This window comes from Mustela putorius, unplaced genomic scaffold (genome assembly GCF_011764305.1).
Source record: "Mustela putorius furo isolate JIRA1106 unplaced genomic scaffold, ASM1176430v1.1 tig00000580_pilon_pilon_pilon, whole genome shotgun sequence".
In the NCBI taxonomy this organism is placed as follows: domain Eukaryota; kingdom Metazoa; phylum Chordata; class Mammalia; order Carnivora; family Mustelidae; genus Mustela; species Mustela putorius.
In genome coordinates, this window is record NW_025421423.1 from 3,712,815 (window position 1) to 3,731,306 (window position 18,492).

Below are 18,492 nucleotides of genomic sequence, written 5' to 3' on the forward strand. Positions count from 1 at the left end.
GCTTCACCTGAAGTCAGGGAAGACTTCTGGGAGGAAGGGCCTAGAGGGTTTTCTGGGTTTCGACCTGCCAAAGGAGTGAGGGAGGGTCTTTCTGGGTAAGTACAGGCAGCAGCAAAGGGTTCCAGACCCAGTGCTGGGAATGCTGGGAGGGACCAGAGAGGAGACAGGGCTAGGAAGGACAAATGCGCAGGGGAGTGCTAAGAGGGGATCTCATCTGGCTGGGCACACAGGGTCTCCTGGGGGATTCAACAGAAGCCCCAAGGAACCTGGGCTCAGCTGTGGGGTTAGAAGACCTGAAGCCAGGTCATGTTTGTGTTGGAAGGGTGCTGTGATCAGGCTGGAAATCATATATTCTCCTCTGGCCTCAGGTTCTACATGTTTAAAACAGGAAGGATACTCCCCACCCTGTCTCCTGCAGAGATAAAGTATACGAACATACTTAAAAACCATAAAGCCCCACTCTGTGGACTTAAATCTTTCAAAAAAGTTGTCTTTAATCCAGACCTTGAGCTGATTCAAAATAATTAAGGTCTTCTGGTTTATCAATACTTTGGCCATCTTTATTCTCTCTCATTCAGCACATAAACATGGTCAATTTGTCTAAGATTTTAATGTCTTGGCAAGGACTTCCTCTAACTGCCAATATCTGTTTTAACTTCCACATGTGGCTCTAAATGTCCTCTGAGGTCACACCAACTAGGCCTTGGTGGTAACTGTCACAACTGGTTGGACCTACCAGAAAGGAAACAGAGGCTCGGAAGGTTTGTTGTGGCCAGGGTCACATAGCCGGCTGCAGAGCCCCGCACTCAAACACAGTTCCTTGCTTTTCCATTAAAACTACGTGGCTTGTCAGAGCAGGCTTTGTGACAGGCAGAGGGTTCCAAAAGGGAGAGGCTGCCCCAGAAGGCAGCAGCCTCCAGAGCAAGGTCTTCAAGGGATGGCTACGGTGGCGACGGCACAGTGAAGGTCAGCACTTCCTTCAAGAAACAGAACTGATGACCCAAGGCTCTGGTCTGGGTCATGCCTTCAGGGAGGAGAAATACTATCAGTGAACAGACCACACAAGGAATTTTCGGCTGCATTTATTTGTAATTCTCCCTTTGCCTGAGCTGTATGTAGGCACTGCTCTATCACCAGTAGGAAGTCACTGCCTAGTGAAAAGGGCCTGGGCCAGCAGGTCACATCCCCACTCAGCACTGGACATGGCCTTGCTTCCTCAGCCCAAGGAGAGGGTTGTGAGCCTGCAGACTAGGGTTCAAATTTCAGTGCTGATGCTTTCTTGCTCTGTGAACTTGAACACCTCCTTTGGCTTCTGTGGGCCTCAGTTTTGTCTTCTGTAAGATGAGAACAACACTACCATATAACATTGATGTGAGGATTGGATAACATGATGCGTTGTGTTAGAACAGTGTAAGTGGTATGCATATTTTTATGATAACATATACTTAAAAGATTGCTATTTAGTGTAAATTGTGTCCTACTCTGGCAACATATAAATTATAAATTGCTTTGCCCTTGATCTTTCTCAGCTCTTGTGGAGACCAATGATTAGGCGAAGCATAAAATAAAGGTATAAACACTTAAAAACTGTAGAGAAGAGAACATGCCTTGCAGATTGCTCAACGGCAGTGAGAGGACACTTCTTACAAGATGAAATGTCTGTGATTCAAAGTCAGATGTGAGTCAGTTGGTTTTCACTGCCCTGGGAGCAGGCTCTGCTTCCTCCCAGGAAGGGTGGAGACTGGCGGTGGGGCAATCTGCTCCCAGCAGCTAATCCAGGGCCTCCCAGCTTGCTCACGAGTCTAGAAATGTCTTCTGGAGTGTGGGGGCTGGGAAGGTTTTCCAGGGACCTGGTCGGGGAGGGTGAAGGCTTGCTGTGGTAGGAGAAAGGTTTTAGAAGACCATATCCCAGCTTCCTACGTCTCCCACCTGTGTGTTTCTTGGACAGTGTCCTCTCCCCGGACATGTCTCCAGCAGGGGCTGGCTCAGGAGAGGACTGCTAAGTACGCTAAACCACAGCCACAGAATTCAAGAGCTTCAAAAGGGTTCAGCACAGTAGAAGAACTTGTGGGATCCCAAAGCAATTTCAGTTCCAACTTTAGTTCCAGACATACAAGAATTCTGTTTTCAGGGGGAGTGTCTTGTCACTTCTAATCAGAGGCTGATCTCCAGCAACTGTGTTGAGTCAGGCTGCGGCTGTGCACTCAGCCAGGGTTGTTCCGCTCTCTGGCCGATGGGGACTGGACGGTGGAATGCAAGTACAGAAGCACAAAGAAACCCTTCTCCAAAGAAAGCCCTTAAAAGCATGAAACACCCAGCAGGCTCTTGGAGCAAATGACTGATAATTATTATTGACAATAAAAAAATAGCTGTTATTTTAAGTGTAGTACTATACTGGCACACATATAACAACAACTTTATTAGGACAGCTACTATGCATTGAGCAATTACTATGTGCTGGCATGAGGCTAAGGGCTTTGCGTTCCCTTCCTCATTTAATTACAAAATCCAATGCGTTTGATCACAAATATCTGATGTGCCAGCAGGGTACTCGGTACCAGGGACATAAGCGACAAAGACATAGGCCCCAGCCCCGAGGGCAGAGACTGACAAGGATGCTATAATGAGGGCACAACGTGCCAGGCCTTGTTAGAACCATGTGAACAAAGTGTTGAGGGCTCATACAGAGACCAGCTGGCAAAGTGCTGGGAGGCTTCCAAGGGGAGGCTGGCAAGAGCAGGCGGCGACACTGGAGTGTGGCTGTAGAGAATAAGCAGGATTTTGCCAGGCAGACACGCTTCTGGTGCTGCCGAAGCTCACAGTGTGAGGCGGGCATCGGGGGAGCAGGCAGAGGTGAAGCAAGGGGGGACGAGCCCTGAGCACTGTGGTGAAAAGCTGGGCCAGGGACGTGGTGGGGGGCCATGCAAGGGGACAGGGCTCCAGCACTCATTTTACAAAGCCCACTCAGGCCACAGCAGGGAAGACGGGTCCGAGCTGCCAGGACACAAGACGCAGGACAGGGGCGAGGAGGCTGCTGGGACTTTCCCGCTGGGAGCTGGGGCCTGCCCTCGGGCACCGGCAGTGAGCAGGAGCTGGTCTGGCACAGAGGCCGGAAGGCAGACACGGCCAGCTTGGTGACTGACTGGCTTGGCTCACCAAGACTGCTGAAGGGCGAGGGTGGCACCCTGATCTGGGAGCCGCCGAGCAAGTGAAGCATCATTTAACAAGAGGAAGGAAGCTGGGGGGGCAGAGGGTCAAGGGCGGACAAGCTGGGTTGGGGACATTTAAAACAGCCCAGTACAGAGGACTAGAGGCTCCTGGCCACAAGTCGTGCCCTAGCCTATCTGGCCGCCTGTCACCACGCGGCAGCACGAAGCTGTAACAAGACTGAAAGCTGTTCTGAGAGCAGCTGGGGGTGGTCTGTCCGGATTCTCAGCCTGCCTGCCAAATGGCCGCTGTGCCACGGCGTGGGGCGTGGGGGTGGGAGCGAGGGAGCTCCAGCACTCCTTGGCGCTAGGGATGTCCTAGGACTTGGAACCAAAAAACTTCCCTTGCGGGCCACGTGGGGGTGAAGGACTCTGCCGAGGGGAACACTCTGGCTAAAATCAGCCATCTGTCCAACCTGCGGCACAAACGCACGCATGTCAGGAGCAGCACTGATAACTGCGTTTTCTCACTAACCCTCCTCACAGCAGCCCTGTGCGAGGTTCATTTCTCCAGAACATCCCATAACAGTCATCGAAATAAGAGCTGCCATTTCCTGAACTTGTACAACGTGCCAGCCTTGCTCCAAGCACTCCAGGTGTATGGATTCATGTCATTCTCAGAATAATCCTGAGAAGCAGGCAGGACTTCTGAAGCTCATTTTATACGGAAAGAAACGGAAGCTCAGAAAGGCTAATCCACTTGTTTAAGACCACATAAGCTTAGGATTTAAACACAGACATCCTGGCCTCAGAGCCCCAACCCTGTCCTCGAGGCTACGCTGTGTCTTGCCTGACCGTGACTCTTCCCCCTGGCTCTTGGCTGCTCTAGCAGAGGCTCCTCCTGCTCACTCCCAACAGGAGCAAAGGGCTTGGTCCCCACGAGTCCTGGGGGTATGGGCAGGAGGCAAACCCCCTGGGTACCTGGCTCGAGGCGCAAGGTGGGCCCGTTGGCAGCTGGGGTGGCGGGGGCGGCAGGGGGCGCGGGCGGGCTGCTGTGGAACTCCCAGCGCTTCGTCTGCAGCTGCTGCAGCCAGTACAGCATCACTTGCTTGGTGGCAGCCTAAGGAGCACAAGGGTTAATCAGTATGGCCCTGTGCCCTTGGCCTGGCACTGGCTCTGAGACGCGGAAAGACCATGGGAGGCTTCATAATTCTCTCCCTCCCATAAAAAAAAAGTTGTCACGGCCAAGGGGTGCCCACCTCTGAAGCACCACCTGCTTTTTGGCCACAGAAGCAAAGGAGGCTCCGGCCCCAAACCCTGAGGTTCCTTAATCTTTCTGGGTCTGTTTCCTCATCTGTGCTATGGTGACGATGGCACTCCTGTCACAGGGCCGGTAGGAGGATGCAGTGAGGTCAGGAAGGTGAAGCGCCCAGCGCGGCAGCTGACACACTGCAGGAGTTGAGGGTGTGCTCACTCAATAAGGGCATTTGGGGGTGGTAAGAGACAGGGAGGGAGCTTTGAAGTTCTGGCCGGGGATGAGGGGGGATCCTGGCACAATCACCATCTCCCTGTGTGACATCACACTGTCTTAACCTACTGTGATATTGTGGTTAATAAGAAACATATATCTGGTCATTCAAATGCCCAAAAATATATTTTTCATATGTATTTGATCTCTGTCTATGGTTTCTGCCTCATAGCTCCTAAATCCCTTAGAATTTCCTGGGATAAGGCTGATCAGAAGGTGACTTTTGTTGTTTTAAGTAACTCTTGGAAAGCCCTTAGGTGACCTACTGATGGAAAGCTAGTCGCCAGGAGAACTGATCATGTGATTAGAGGCCTGGAACCTTCAGTCCCACCCTCTTCCTCCCAGGAGTGGAGAGGGGCTGGAGGCTGAATGGGAAAATGGTCAATGACTTAGTCCATCATGACTGTGTAATGAAGCCTCCCTAAAACCCCGAAGGACTAGGTTTGGAGAGCTTCTGGGCTGGTGAGCACAGAGATGTGGGGAGAGTGGCGCATCTGGAGAGGGTGCGGTCATTCCTGCCCTTCCCCAGACCTTCCCCTGTGCATCTCTTCTGTGCATCTGCCTGTTGACTGGTATCCTTTCTCACACCCTTTAATAAACTGGTGATGAAAGTAAGTGTTTCTCTGACTTCTGGGAGCTGCTCTACCAAACTAATGGAACCTGAGGTCACTAGAGACTCCAATCTGCAGCCAGCTGTTAGACACAAAAGTAACAGTCTGGGGTTTGTGACTGGCCTCTGCAATGAGGTGTGGGCGAAGCCCTGTAGGACTGAGCCCTTAAGCTGTGGAATCTGAGGCTGTCTCTGGGTAGACAGTGTTAGAATTGAGTTGGAGGCACCTGGCTGTGTCAGTCAGTAGTGCATGCAACTCTTGAGTTGTGAGTTTGAGACCCAAACTGAACATGGAGCCTACTTAGAGAGACAGAGAGAGAACTTCGTGGTGTTGTGGTAGGAGGGGGAACCCTCCATGTGCCATGTTGGAATTGGGTCCAGGAATCCTAAAAGACTGACTTTTTATGGAGTGGAAAGAATCCCTCCTCTGTTTCGGGGACACACCAAAATCATGGATATGATTGGGAACTGGAAGGCCGTATGCATACAGTAACAACACAGTGGCACCCTCCAGGTACCCCAAACAAGGCAATGGTTGATGCTGGTCATTAATCTCCCAGCCCTGGATGATCCAAATACCTATATTTCCCATCTATTCCATAGTTGGATCCTTCAAGAAGGACCTGCCCTTCTACAGATGGAATATTAAGGCTCTGAAGTTGTTTAGGCAGGTGGTGGCAGAGCTGGTCCCAGAACCCGGGTCTCCCCCTTTAGGCCAGAGATTTGCTGTCATTTACGGCCAGGAGACTGTGGCTTCCCTAGAGAAGGCCTGGGGTCAGTTGGGCCAAAGGAGCCAGGCAGCTCACTGGGAGTGGATGGTGAGCCTCACAGAGCTGCCTACAAGGCCATGTGAGAAGAGCAGCCTACTATGGGCAACCAGGGCAGGCTCCCCATTCTAAGTGGTCCACAGATAAGGTTTGTACGAGGCCGGGGGCTCCATGAAAGAGGCCCTAGGCCTGTCAGGGAGGTACCATATAAGATATAATGATGCCCACCAGTCTTCTCTTTCTACATACTCTCCCTGAGAGACCTCAGCCCCTCCCAGGGCTTCACCATGACCCTGTGTTGCCAAGTTCCAGCCCATACCCAAATACCCCATTTTATTAATTCACTGGACAAGTGTATATTGAGCACCTACTATACGTGTCATGGTCGATCCTCTCGGAATTTAAGAGTCTACTGAGTGGGTGTCCTACAGCCTCCCATCCTGGGCTCCCTCTATTCTGACTGGCCCAACTGGACAGTCAGCTACCCAACTCCTCCCTTGCGTTCCTCCTCCCTCACATCCCTAGTCACCCCCATTGGTCTCCCTCCCCCGCTCACAGCTCTAGCTCATTCTCTCCCGACCACCTCCTGATGGACTTCGTGACCAGCAGCCTTGCCTTCTAAGGTTTTATCTACCCAACAGCCACAATAAGTCTTCTAAACATTCTAATCTTATAGAGTTTCCTTGCTTAAAGCTCTTTAACAATTTCCCACAGCCCACAGGACAAAGTCCAAGGTCCCAGGCCTAACTCACAAATGCTCTATGCTTGGGCCTCAGCTCTCCCACTCCATCTTTTGGGCCCCTCTGTAACCCAGGCTCCTGTGATTGGCCAGGACACTGTTTCCTGTCTTTGTTCATGGGGCTCTCATGGCCAGGAATACCCTCCCTCTTAGCTACTTGTGGAAAACCAAACCCGTTTTTCAGACCTCAGATGTCATTTTCTTCTCTATGCTTCCCTCCTGGGTAGACTCTTCCACTCAGCAGAACCACACTTGGCTGGTACAGACTTAATCAGAGCGTCTCTACAAAACATTTCACTGTTGTGTGCTAGTCAATCTCTTAATTCCCTCAGCAGACTGTAAGCTGTTTGAGAACCAGGGGGGCAGGTCTGATTAGGCTCCATGCCCCAGGGCTTAGCACAGAACCAGGCACACACACAGATCAAGGGAACAGTAAAAGACCAGTGCTGGAGATCCAGTAGACAGTACTCAGCCTGTGTGGGAGGGATGCAGGCGTAAACCACATGACCTCCAAAATGCCTGCCTTCCCCGGCCTGGAATTCCAGGTTTGCCTTATTTTATCTGATTTCCCCAGCCTGGTCACCAGCCAGGCCCAGCCATTAAAGGGGAACTGAAACTACAGGCTATATGCAGGGGCTCAGCAGATACCCAGTTAGCTGGAAGTGGGGGTGGAGAGGTGGGAAGACAGGGTGGGGCTGGGGAGGCTGTCTGCTGGCACAGTCTTCTTGGATGAATGCGAATCCCAGAACTCTGAACCCAGATTTGTCTTTCCACTCAAGTTCTGGGGCACCTCCTCTTGACATGCACATTATGACCATGGTTCTATCACCATATGGGGTCATTAAACAGGAATTTATTGAGCACCTACTAGGTGCTAGGCTGTATCTAGATGCTGGGATTAACTCAACAATTTGCAGGTGCCAGATGCTTACACACCTTGTTTTAAATCTCACAAACTACCTAGATTCCGAGAGGTTAAATAGGTTGGACAGGGTGACACAGCTAGTAAGCAGCTGATGTAGAATTTGAATCCAAGCCTGTCTGTTTTTAAAGCACATGGCTCTCCCAGTTAAAGGTGATATTAAAACAAAACCAACTGATGGTAAAACACGTTAAGACATGCCTCTGTGAACATTCTAGGCTGATCCAAGAAACCTAAGTATTTTATCTCCTAGTTCCGCCAAAGTTTGCTAAGCATTCAGTCCCCTTGGCCAAAATAACAAGAAAAGTGATTTAGAATCTGGGCCATGAGAGGATTGCACAGCTCGTATCTTGGCTATATTTCAGCCCCAAGTAAGAAAGTTAAGGGTGACCAAAAAGTAAAAGTTTTGATACAGTACTGAGAGGTGGAGAGACTCAGGGATTCCAAATGTAGGCTACACCACTCTGGAGATGCATGACCTCTGGCTGGTCACTTCATCTCTCCAAGACTCAGTTTCTTCATTCTAGTATGGGTACATCATCCCCACCTTTTCCGCCTTTGTCTGGGAACCCAGTGAGGAAATGGGTGTGACTGCGTTTTGGAATGCACTAATCCCTGGCCACCCAGGGTTCACTAGGGGAGATCAAGGTCTGTGATCCTTGTTTCAGTGAATTTACTGTGACCACTCACTCGTGCCCGCCCATGCCCTGGGAACTCACCCTGGCTGAAAACGGAAAAAACTGCCCCATTTACCTTCAGAGTAATAACCCGGCTAGGAGTCTTGATTTCAAAAGTCCCCTCCTCGGCGTCGGCCTTGCAGTCAAAGACCGCACTGGAGAGGTCGATGCTGTCCAAGGGATTGGCATCCTGCGCGGTCCGCGAATAATACAGGTGACATTTCTTCTCGTCGTAGAAGAACCAGCGGGATTTCCAGCCCCGGATGGGCCCCTTGCCGCCAAATTTACTCAGATAGCCACAGAGTTTTTTGGGGGCCGCGTCCAAGGGACGGGCGCAGCCCTCCGACTCCTCCCGAGGCAGCACCTCGGGGCCCCTGGCCGAGCCGGCAGGCTCTTCGGAGCTGGGGGCGGAGGAGCTACACTCTGCGGGGTTCTCGTGGGCGCCCTCCATCGCCGCTGGAGACCGCCAGACCGATTGGAGGCCAGCAGCCAACTCGGGCCAAATCTCAGAGACTCTGGGGGTGCTTCCCAAGAAGGAGAAATCTGGGCGGGGGCGGGGCCAGTAGCGACCCGCCCCCAGGAGACGGCTGGAAAGCGGACCGGGGCGGTTCACCGCGCCTTGGACTGAAAGCCCGGGTGGGGCGGCTGGCCACGCCCCGTCCGACCTCACGGCAGCCAGGCCACGCCTTCAAGACGCCCTCTGCCAGCACCGCCCATTCCTCCTGCTTCCGGCTTTTACTGCACGCCTGGCAGCTGTCTTTAGTGAGGGCAGCTGCGAAGCTTGAGGGGGCCCTTAGGTTGAAGGCGTGGTGTCACTGAGCTAGCTTAGGGGCAGAGAAGCGGGAAGAGACACCTGTCTCTGACTAAGCTGCCTCGGTAGCTTGCGTAATAACTTAGAAGGATGGTCCTCCTTGCGCCTTAAGGGCTGTCTGTCTTTACCCCCAGGTGCAGGGAAGCTTACCACCGGACGGCGCATTCCCCGGCCATTGGCTGCGAGGGACGCCGGCTCGATGACGCCACTTCCGGCGCAGCTACGGGCGCTCGCGTGTCTGGGGCCCTTCCCGCAGGCTTCCATCCGGAGAGTTTAGCACCTTGGTGACCCTTCGCTGGCTGCTGGGGACTCCCGTGCATCTGTCCCAGCTCCTACTTGCCTCCTTCCGCGAGCCGCCCAGGCCCGGCTGCTGCTAAATGATGATGCTAAAATCTTTAAAATATTTGCAAACCAGTTCCAGTGTTTTACAAAGAATTATATAGTATATCTAGAAGGAGTTACTTGAGAGATGCAGGGATATTTTAATAACTAGGAAAAAACCCCACATCTGTAGTGCAAAAGCAAGCATCTTAATATTTTGTAAAAAGATATTCGATCAAAAATGTATTTTCTAAAAAGGTGTGTGATCAAATTCAACATCTATTTCTAAAGTTTAAAAATGTATTATTATGGAAATATAGTTGGTACACAGTGTTTCACAGTTTCTTAATAAAACAAATAGTATATCTTGTTCTAGATTTTCTAGCTAAACAATGATCAATATTTGAAAGAATATAATAGTTTCAAATACACAACTTAATCTGAAAAAATAGTTTTCCCACTAATATTCCAGGATCTAATCTAGGATTCCACATTTCCGCATCACTTTCCCTTAGTCTCTTCTGAACAATGACGTAGTTCATCTTTTACTTTTTTTTTTTTTTTTTTGACCCTGACATTTTTCAAAGGGTATTGGTCAGCTATTTTGTAGAATACTGTGAATTTGGGTTTGTCTGGTATTCTCTCATGATTAGACTGGGGTGATGGGTTTTGGGGAAGACTACCACGGAAGTGCTCCTCTCATCACATAATATTCAACTGTGTGATATGCACATGGTGATGGTAAACTCCCATCACTTAGTTAAGAAGGTTTCTGCCAGATTTCTTGTCTATAAAGTCACCATTTTCCCCTTTCAACACTCTGTTCTTTGGAATAGAGTCACTGAGGCCCCACCACAAGATGCTCCACCTTCTGGCAGGTGTTGGGGTGGGGGCAGCTGATAAGATTTTTTACAGTCTATTAGAATGATTCTAAAGGTCATTTCCAAGAATGAACAGGTGAGAGTGGCCAAATTTTTGAAGAAAAAAAAAAGGACTTAGAAAGGATTTGACCTACTAGATATTCAAATTTATTAATTCAACCAAAAAGTATTTTGTGGGTGCCTTCTCCCAGGCATCATTTAAAATACAGGGCCACAGTGATGAACAGGACAAGTCCCAGACCCCACTGAGCTGTCATTCTAGTCCAAGGAGACAGGCCATTGATAGGTAAAAGTATATGATCATGGTGACCTCAGATTCTCATACTTTCTAGGAAGGAAATGAACAGAATGATAACAAAAGAATTTAGTGTTTCTAGTACAGGGAAAGGCACATCAATGTAGCAAATAAGTTCAGAAAAACATACAAATAAGTGTAGGGATAGAGTACAGGACAGGATTTCTCAACCTTTCCCCCCATTTTTATCCCTAGAGGAGCCTTTTCAGACTTTTCCCCTACTCATAACCTCCCATAAAATTTTAACCCCACAGATATAATGTGTATCTCTTTATGTACTGCATGTATGTCTGAGTGAGGATATACATGTGAGGAGCCTGCTTCTCCCTGTGCTTGCCACTCCCCTTGTTTGTGCGTGTGCACTCTCTCTGACAAACATAAAAAGAATAAGATTTTCTTTTGTACCCCAGAAACCAATTTTCAACCCTCTGCAGGTGATGTTGTCCCTATTGAGAACGCATGGTATTGAAAATATCATAATGAAGCTAGATGAAACTTCTTAGATGAAGCTAGAATTTCAAATCAGTGGGGGACATGATGAGCCATTTAAGAAGTTAGTTTAGAGGGGCGCCTGGGTGGCTCAGTGGGTTAAGCCGCTGCCTTCGGCTCAGGTAATGATCTCAGGGTCCTGGGATCGAGTCCCGCATCGGGCTCTCTGCTCAGCAGGGAGTCTGCTTCCTCCTCACTCTCTCTGCCTCCCTCTCTGCCTACTTGTGATCTCTCTCTGTCAAATAAATAAATAAAATCTTAAAAAAAACCCTACTTTAAAAAAAGAAGTTAGTTTAGATATTCACCTAACACAGTATTCAAAATACTGTTTACATAGATTAGAAAATTATGCATAAAAATGAAACCATAATGTCCATTCAAATGGAATGTTATTCAGCCTGAAATAGGAATAAAATTCTGATATATACTATAACATGAGTGAACCTTGAAAATATTCTGCTAAGTGAAATAAACAAAACCCAAAAGGACAAATATTGTATAATTCCCCTTATATAAGTTACCTAAAATAGGCATTTTGCCTATTACCTAAAATAGGTAATAGAGGTAATTTTAGGTAATAGAATTGTAGCTAATAGAATAGGCAAATTTCTCTGAGGAAGAGTGATAGAAATTACTAGAGGTTGGGAGGGAGAAATGAGGAATTACTTTTTAAGGCATACAGAGTCTCCGAGATGATGAAAAACTTCTAGAAATGTATAGTGATGATGATTATAGAATACTATGTGCTTGATGGCACTGACTTTCCACTTAAAAATGGTTAAAATGGTAACTTTTGTTATGTATATTTTACTACAATAAAAAATTTAAATGAAACCGTAAAACACTCAAAGAAAATAAAGGCAAATGTTTATATAATCTTGGTTAGAGGGAAGGAAGGCCTTTAAGAGCACAATATCAAAAAACAGCACACAGGGATGGCTGGGTGGCTCAGTGGGTTAAGTGTCTACCTTTGGCTCACGTCATGATGCCTGGGTGCTGGAGGGCTGCTTTTACAGCAAGGAGCCTGCTTCTCCCTGTGCTTGCCACTCCCCTTGCTTGTGCAAACAAAACAAAACAAAACTGCACACAGAAAGCTAAAGAGTACTAACCTGACCTTAGAAATATTCCAAATGTGTGTACCAGAAAATATCAGAAACTGCCTAAAAAGACAAGTACAAAAGGAGAAAATTTTTTGAAACACATTTATAACACATGATACTGAATTAATATTTATAAGCAGCATTGACAAGTCAGTTCAGCCAAAGAAGTAATGAAAATAGTGGAGAAATCAAAAATCCATTAACAAAAGACTAAATGTGTAAAAGGCAAAATCTTTCAAACACTTCAGTGATTTTGACCTATAATATTGGTAATATATATATATTTTTTGGGGTGGGCTGTATTCTTTGTCCCTGGAGTGGGGACGACAGCCAGGTCAGTCTGCTAGAGGAGGGATTGGAGGAGAGTTGTGGAAATTGGGCCGAGGAACCCAGATGATAACTTGGCAATTGAGGTCAAAAGTCCTGGGAGTTGCATGTCTTGTGTTTTCGGAATTCCATTTGTAACAGTTCGTCATAAGAAAAAAAATCACAAATGTTTACAAATATGTTCACCACAGCAGTACTTAACTCCTTCAAAAAACTGGAAGAAAATACAACTGTCCAAAAATTGAAGCTCCCCTAGGTAACAATTAAGAACTTTTTGTAGGAGGAGATGGAATGTTATGGAGAATATTAGGTTAACAAAGCAGGTCACAAAACTATTTTCACAAGAGTTACTTTTTGGTTAAAAAATGTATATATATACATATGCACATAGATACACAATTTAAATATATATTTATACATGTATTACATATATTTTGTATATGTACCAAAGATTGGAAAGATGATGCATCATGTCACATTTTCTCTAGGGGGTGGTGAATACTTTTTATTTTCTTATTATTGCTTTTCTATATTTTCCAAGTTTAAAAATTAGAATTTAAATCCTTAGAAAAGTGCACTCATAAGTACCCATCTCTTCCTGTTTTTAAGTTACTCCAAAGTTGAATATAATTCCTTGCTTCAAGAATGGGGATCATACAGAATTCTGGGTGTAAAATAAAGAAGTCACAAGGCTGAGAAGTCCAGCAAGGGGAATATCGTCAATAGTGTTGTGATAACTTTGTATGATGACAGAGGGTGACTACACTTATTATGGAGAGCATTAAAGAAAAAAATATAAGGGGGCACCTGGGTGGCTCGGTGGGTTAAGCCTCTGCCTTCGGCTCGGGTCATGATCTCAGGGTCCTAGGATCAAGTCCCATATCCGGCTCTCTGCTCAGCAGGGAACCTGCTTCCCCCTCTCTCTCTGCCTGCCTCTCTGCCTGCTTGTAATCTCTCTCTGTCAAATAAATAAAATCTTTTAAAAAATTTTAAAAGAGAAAAAGAAAAAAATATAAGAATGGAGATCATAAACCTTTTCTCCAAGCTCTACTCCTACAGGAAACAATCAGAGTCAATTATGAAAAGCAGATTAAGTTAAGGAGCTTTCTTGGAGAAAGAAATCCATAACATCCAACTCTTGGAAGTTGTAGTTAAGGACCCAGACTAGAACGCTGTCATTGTGGTGGTGGAGAGTTGGAAAGGCTAATGCAGGTTTTTCAACTTTTCCACCTTGTTACAGATTGAAGTGTTGTCTCCTCTAAATTCATATGTGGAAGCCCTCACCGCTCCCTCCCCCAGTACCTCAGAATGAGACTATTCTTGAAGATGGGGCCCTTAAAAAGGTAATTAAGGCAAAATGAGGTTCCAATCGGACTGGTGTCCTTATAAGAAGAGAAGGTTAGGACACAGGCACAGACAGGGAAGACCCTGTGAAGACACAGGGAGAAGACAGCCGACTGTCTACAAAGGAGGCAGGCCTCAGGTGAGATCAGCCTTGTTGACTCCTTGATCTTGGATTTCTAGCCTCCAGAATTGTGAGAAAATAAATTTCTCTTGTTTAAACCACCCAATCTGTACTTTGCTTGGCAACCCTAACAAACACACACACACTTCTAACAACAAAATGAGCTCCCTTGGAAACCCATCCTAGACACAGCCCAAAGTGGCTTAGAGCACCCCTGAAAACTCTCTGAAGCCTTCTTTTATAAACATAAACAAGTACAAATTCATATCAGACACTTTTGTCTAGCATATTTACACTCATTTCCAAAAAGCAAAATAGTCACGCCCTGCTCCCAAGCTCCTCTACTCTGAGGGATGTGGGGGAGGGGCGGGGAATAGGGTTCCCAGCTGGGCAGGTGTCAGAAAGCCTGGCCACTGGAATTTTCATTGGCCAATTCCAACTTTTCTGGTTTTTGGTTTCTTTGTCTGTAATATAGGTATCATAGTCCACCTCCTCCAGGATAATCCCACTGAATGTTTGTGAAGACCAAGAGGTAATGGAAAATTTCCACGTCCGTATTACTAATCTGTAGTAATACCAAGGCTCAGTTTTGCTCCAGAGGAAAATACAATAAAAAGGAAAAAAAAATTGAGGTTTTCAGTATAGGGAAACTTCCTTTGATCTGGATACACTAATTGCAGTGTATTCTAAAAGATGCACTTCTGGTTATTTCATCAAAATACTGTTAACATCCCTCTTCTCTCCTCTTCCTTCTCCAGAGAATATGGGTAACTGCAGGCAGGGCAAGTCGTTGTTGGAAAGCGACGCCTTGTGGCATTTGTGCTGTACTGCCCCTGGGTATATTGGGTGTTCCCAGTTTTGTCAAAGGGCTTTAAAGAGGAACCACGCAATACTCTTTTCCCCTACAACATATCCCATACAGGCAGGTTAATAACTTGAGATCCTTTAAAAAAAAGATTTATTTATGTATTTGAGAGAGAGAGAGAGAGAACAAGCAGGGGGAAGGGGAGAGGGAGAGGGAGAGAGAATCCCTAAACAGACTCCCCAAACTGAGCATGAAGCCTGACCCGGGGCTCGGTCCCAGGACCCAAAATCACGACTGGAGCCGAAACCAAGAGTTAGCTGCTCACCCAACTAAGCCATCCAGGCACTCCAAAAATCTGACATCCATAAAGTCAATGTATTTTACAGATCCCTTCAACCCATTTATTTAGTGAAGGCAAGAGAAATGGGTTTTCTATCAACAAAATCATATATTTGTGTTCAATAGAAGGGTTTATTACATGCACTAATGAACATTAAGCTTCCAGTTACTGAAGTTGTCTTCCTTGTCACATTTTTTCCTCCTCGTACTACAAGATAATTTCAGTTCTCTTATTAAGGTAGGAGTACAGTCTTATTGAAATATATATATATATTTTAAAGATTTTATTTATTTATCAGAGGGGGGGGGAGTGAGCACAGGCAGACAGAATGGCAGGCAGAGGCAGAGGGAGAAGCAGGCTCCCTGCTGAGCAAGGAGCCCGATGTGGGACTCGATCCCAGGACGCTTGAGCCGAAGGCAGCTGCTTAACCAACTGAGCCACCCAGGCAGCCCGAAATATATATTTTCTAAATTTTAGGCTTTCTGGCCAGCAAAACATTATCATATCCTTTCTAATAGACCTATTTTTGAGTAATAGAATTTCCAACTGATAAGCCCAAAGAATTTGTGTTTATTTGGCACATATGATTTTCAGATACATAGGTTTTTAATGGAATTAGTTTCACTTAAACCCATAGTCATTTGCAGATAGGATTCTCAGGCAGTTTTCCTGTAAAATATTGAGTTAGAGAAACAATGTTTAGTTTTGCATGCATACCTCATCATATAACACAATCTCAGAGGTCAAAATAGGCCCCCACTTACCTGACAGGATCACTGTAATGAATGTTCACCCCGTCAGTAGAAGTTCCCACACTTGAACATAATGGAGATTTGGCCCCACACGTCCAGCAGGTGTTTGACAGCATTGAGCTATAAAATCTCGAAGGAATGGGGGACACCTGGGAGGCTTGGTCGGTTGGGCCTCTGCCTTCAGCTCAGGTCATGATCTTGAGGTCTTGAGCATAAGCTCCACAAGGAGTCTTGAGGGCTCCCTGCTCACCAGGGAGTTTGCTTCTCCCTCTCCCTCTGCCTCTGCCCCCCATGCTGTGTGCACACGCTCCTTCTCAAATAAATAAATTCTTAAAAAAAAAATAAAAGAATCTTGAAGGAATGACTGGACTCTGTGGATGCTGAAAGCTCTTCTATTTTATATTCCATCTCAAATTCCTTGAATTTGAATGTGAATCAAATTCTGCCAGAGAAACTTTTATCCCAGATAAATTTGCTTTTTAATTTATTTTATAGTTTAAAGAATCAAATAATGTAAGGGAATTTTTTAGTTTAATTTTCACAAATTTGTAAGCCAGAGGAAAAGAAAACTAGAGGTCTGTGTTTTATGTTCTTGGTATGCTTGGCAAGAAGTGTAGCACCATCATATAATGTGTGGGCAGAGGAAATCCCTCTGGGACATTAAGTATCAAATCCTGGTGGTACCTGGAGTTAGAAGGTCTGAATTTGAATTCTGGCTCCATCATCACTAGATGTGTGACCTCAGACCGGTTATTTGAACTCTCTGTGCCTGAGTTTCTTCATCTCTATAACAGAGAATAATCGTAATAACTCTCCTGTAGTGTTATTACACAATTATGTGAGATATACCATGTAAAGTGCTTAAACAGTATCTATAGGAAGCATTTAAGAAGTGAGAGCAACTCACATCAGAAGGAATTCTACAAATCATAGGTCCTTTGAGCTAGCAGAGACCTCCCAACAGACAGTTTGATCCTGGTCATGGCCAAACTCTCTTACTTTTATTTCAGGCTCGCAGACAAAAAGGTTTTTCTATTTCTTGTTGGTTTCATTAACTAACAGGGGGCCCTGAGTCTCTCAAACGGGAGCTGGCTAGATAGCAATGTCCCTTCAATGACGAATAGTGTCCATTTAACGATGGAAAATGATCTTAGTCCTGGAGAGGTGGTATGGCTCCATGACCCACCAGCTGAAGCGTATTCCAGGGGTTGCCTTTCTTCTTTCCACTGGGTTATTGGGAGCCTATTAGCTCCAGGGCAGGGTGAAGAAGGCCTTTGGGGGCTGTTCACATGTACTGCAAATCTTCAGGGAGCATGGCGAGAGAGGGAGAATTGAGATAAACATAGCTATACGCCATTGTTTCAAATGAAGGTTGAGAGCCATAAAATAGCAAAAGTCATCCATTCAAATGCCTATAGAGAGAAGACAGGTAATGATATACAGGAGTGAAGTGGGCTGGGTATAAGGAAAAAAGAAAAACCCCAGAGCAAGCAGGATGATAAATATCAATTGACACTTGGCCTTGATGTTGGGTAATAATAGGGCGTGGTGTGGCTACGGGGACCTAAAGACGATATGACCTATATAAAGAAGTACCTCTAATCAGCTCAATTGTACTTTTCAAAAGAAACTAGAAATGCAGATTTTATGTACATAATAATGATGACGATAAAAACCACTTGCTAACCAAAGTGAACATATCTGATTCCCCCGTAAGACATGCACGTTGTCAGACTGCAACCAATGAAATATAGGTCTTTGGGCTTATCCATTCCAGCCTCTCACCTAGTGGAGGAATTCTCTCTCCAGCTTCCCCATTTGAACCCTTCTAGAGATGGGGTGGCTCCTCTCTTCCATTATGCAAACTATTAGGTTTTTGGAGCCAAAGCTGTCTCCCTGGAATTTACTGAAGTCTGTCCTCCTTTGCAACTTTGGAGCAACGAGGAGTAAGACAGTCCCTTATTTGTGAGGGCTTCCCACAGAGAGTAATAGTTGTCGCGCCAGGCTTTCCCGCTGCCCCCAAATCTTCCTTTAACTGTGTCCCCATGACATGATTTCTAGGCTTGTCCCTATCCAGTTCTGCATCCTCCAGAACGGCCCTTTAGAAACCGCATGCCAGAACTGGAGATAATGATGGCAGGGAAAGAAATTCAGACCCCTTGTAACTTTCACCACCAGGGATAACTGCTATTCTGATGTCTAATAGATTAGTTTGGCTCATTTCTGAACTGGATGCTATTGCAATCTTACAGTACAGTACATCCTCTTATGTCTGGCCTCTTTCAGTCTGCATGCTTTTTTTTTTTTTTAGATCCATTAATATTATCACACATAGTTGTAATTTTTTCGCATTCTCACTGTTGTACGATTCCCACTCTGTGCATATATTATGTTACTTTTTTTTTCTGTTCTGTTGATAGCATTTGGTTATTTTCCATTTTTTACCAGCCTGATCATTTTTAAGCAGTGAATATCGTATCTAAGGCTGGCATTTCTCTCCAGAAGGCTGAGTTCCTT

General features: G+C 46.1%; 1 protein-coding gene across 6 annotated transcripts in view; it reads right to left on the reverse strand.

Moving 5' to 3' along the window:
- The window catches only part of TBC1D2 (TBC1 domain family member 2), a 52,813-nt gene extending 43,768 nt beyond the window's left edge, over window positions 1-9,045 (reverse strand). Inside the window, exons 1-2 of one of the 6 annotated variants that reach the window (XM_004747681.3) lie at window positions 8,466-9,043; window positions 4,128-4,266 (exon numbers count right to left, since the gene is read on the reverse strand). In XM_004747681.3, coding sequence (XP_004747738.1) covers window positions 4,128-4,266; window positions 8,466-8,840 — 514 coding nt within the window. In that variant the 5' untranslated portion in view covers window positions 8,841-9,043. Of the gene's footprint in view, window positions 1-736; window positions 4,086-4,127; window positions 4,267-8,465 lie in introns of those variants that run through there. The other 5 variants (XM_004747679.3, XM_045081616.1, XM_045081615.1 and 2 more) reach the window with 5 other exon arrangements.
- Between the last annotated feature and the right edge of the window lie 9,447 nt (window positions 9,046-18,492).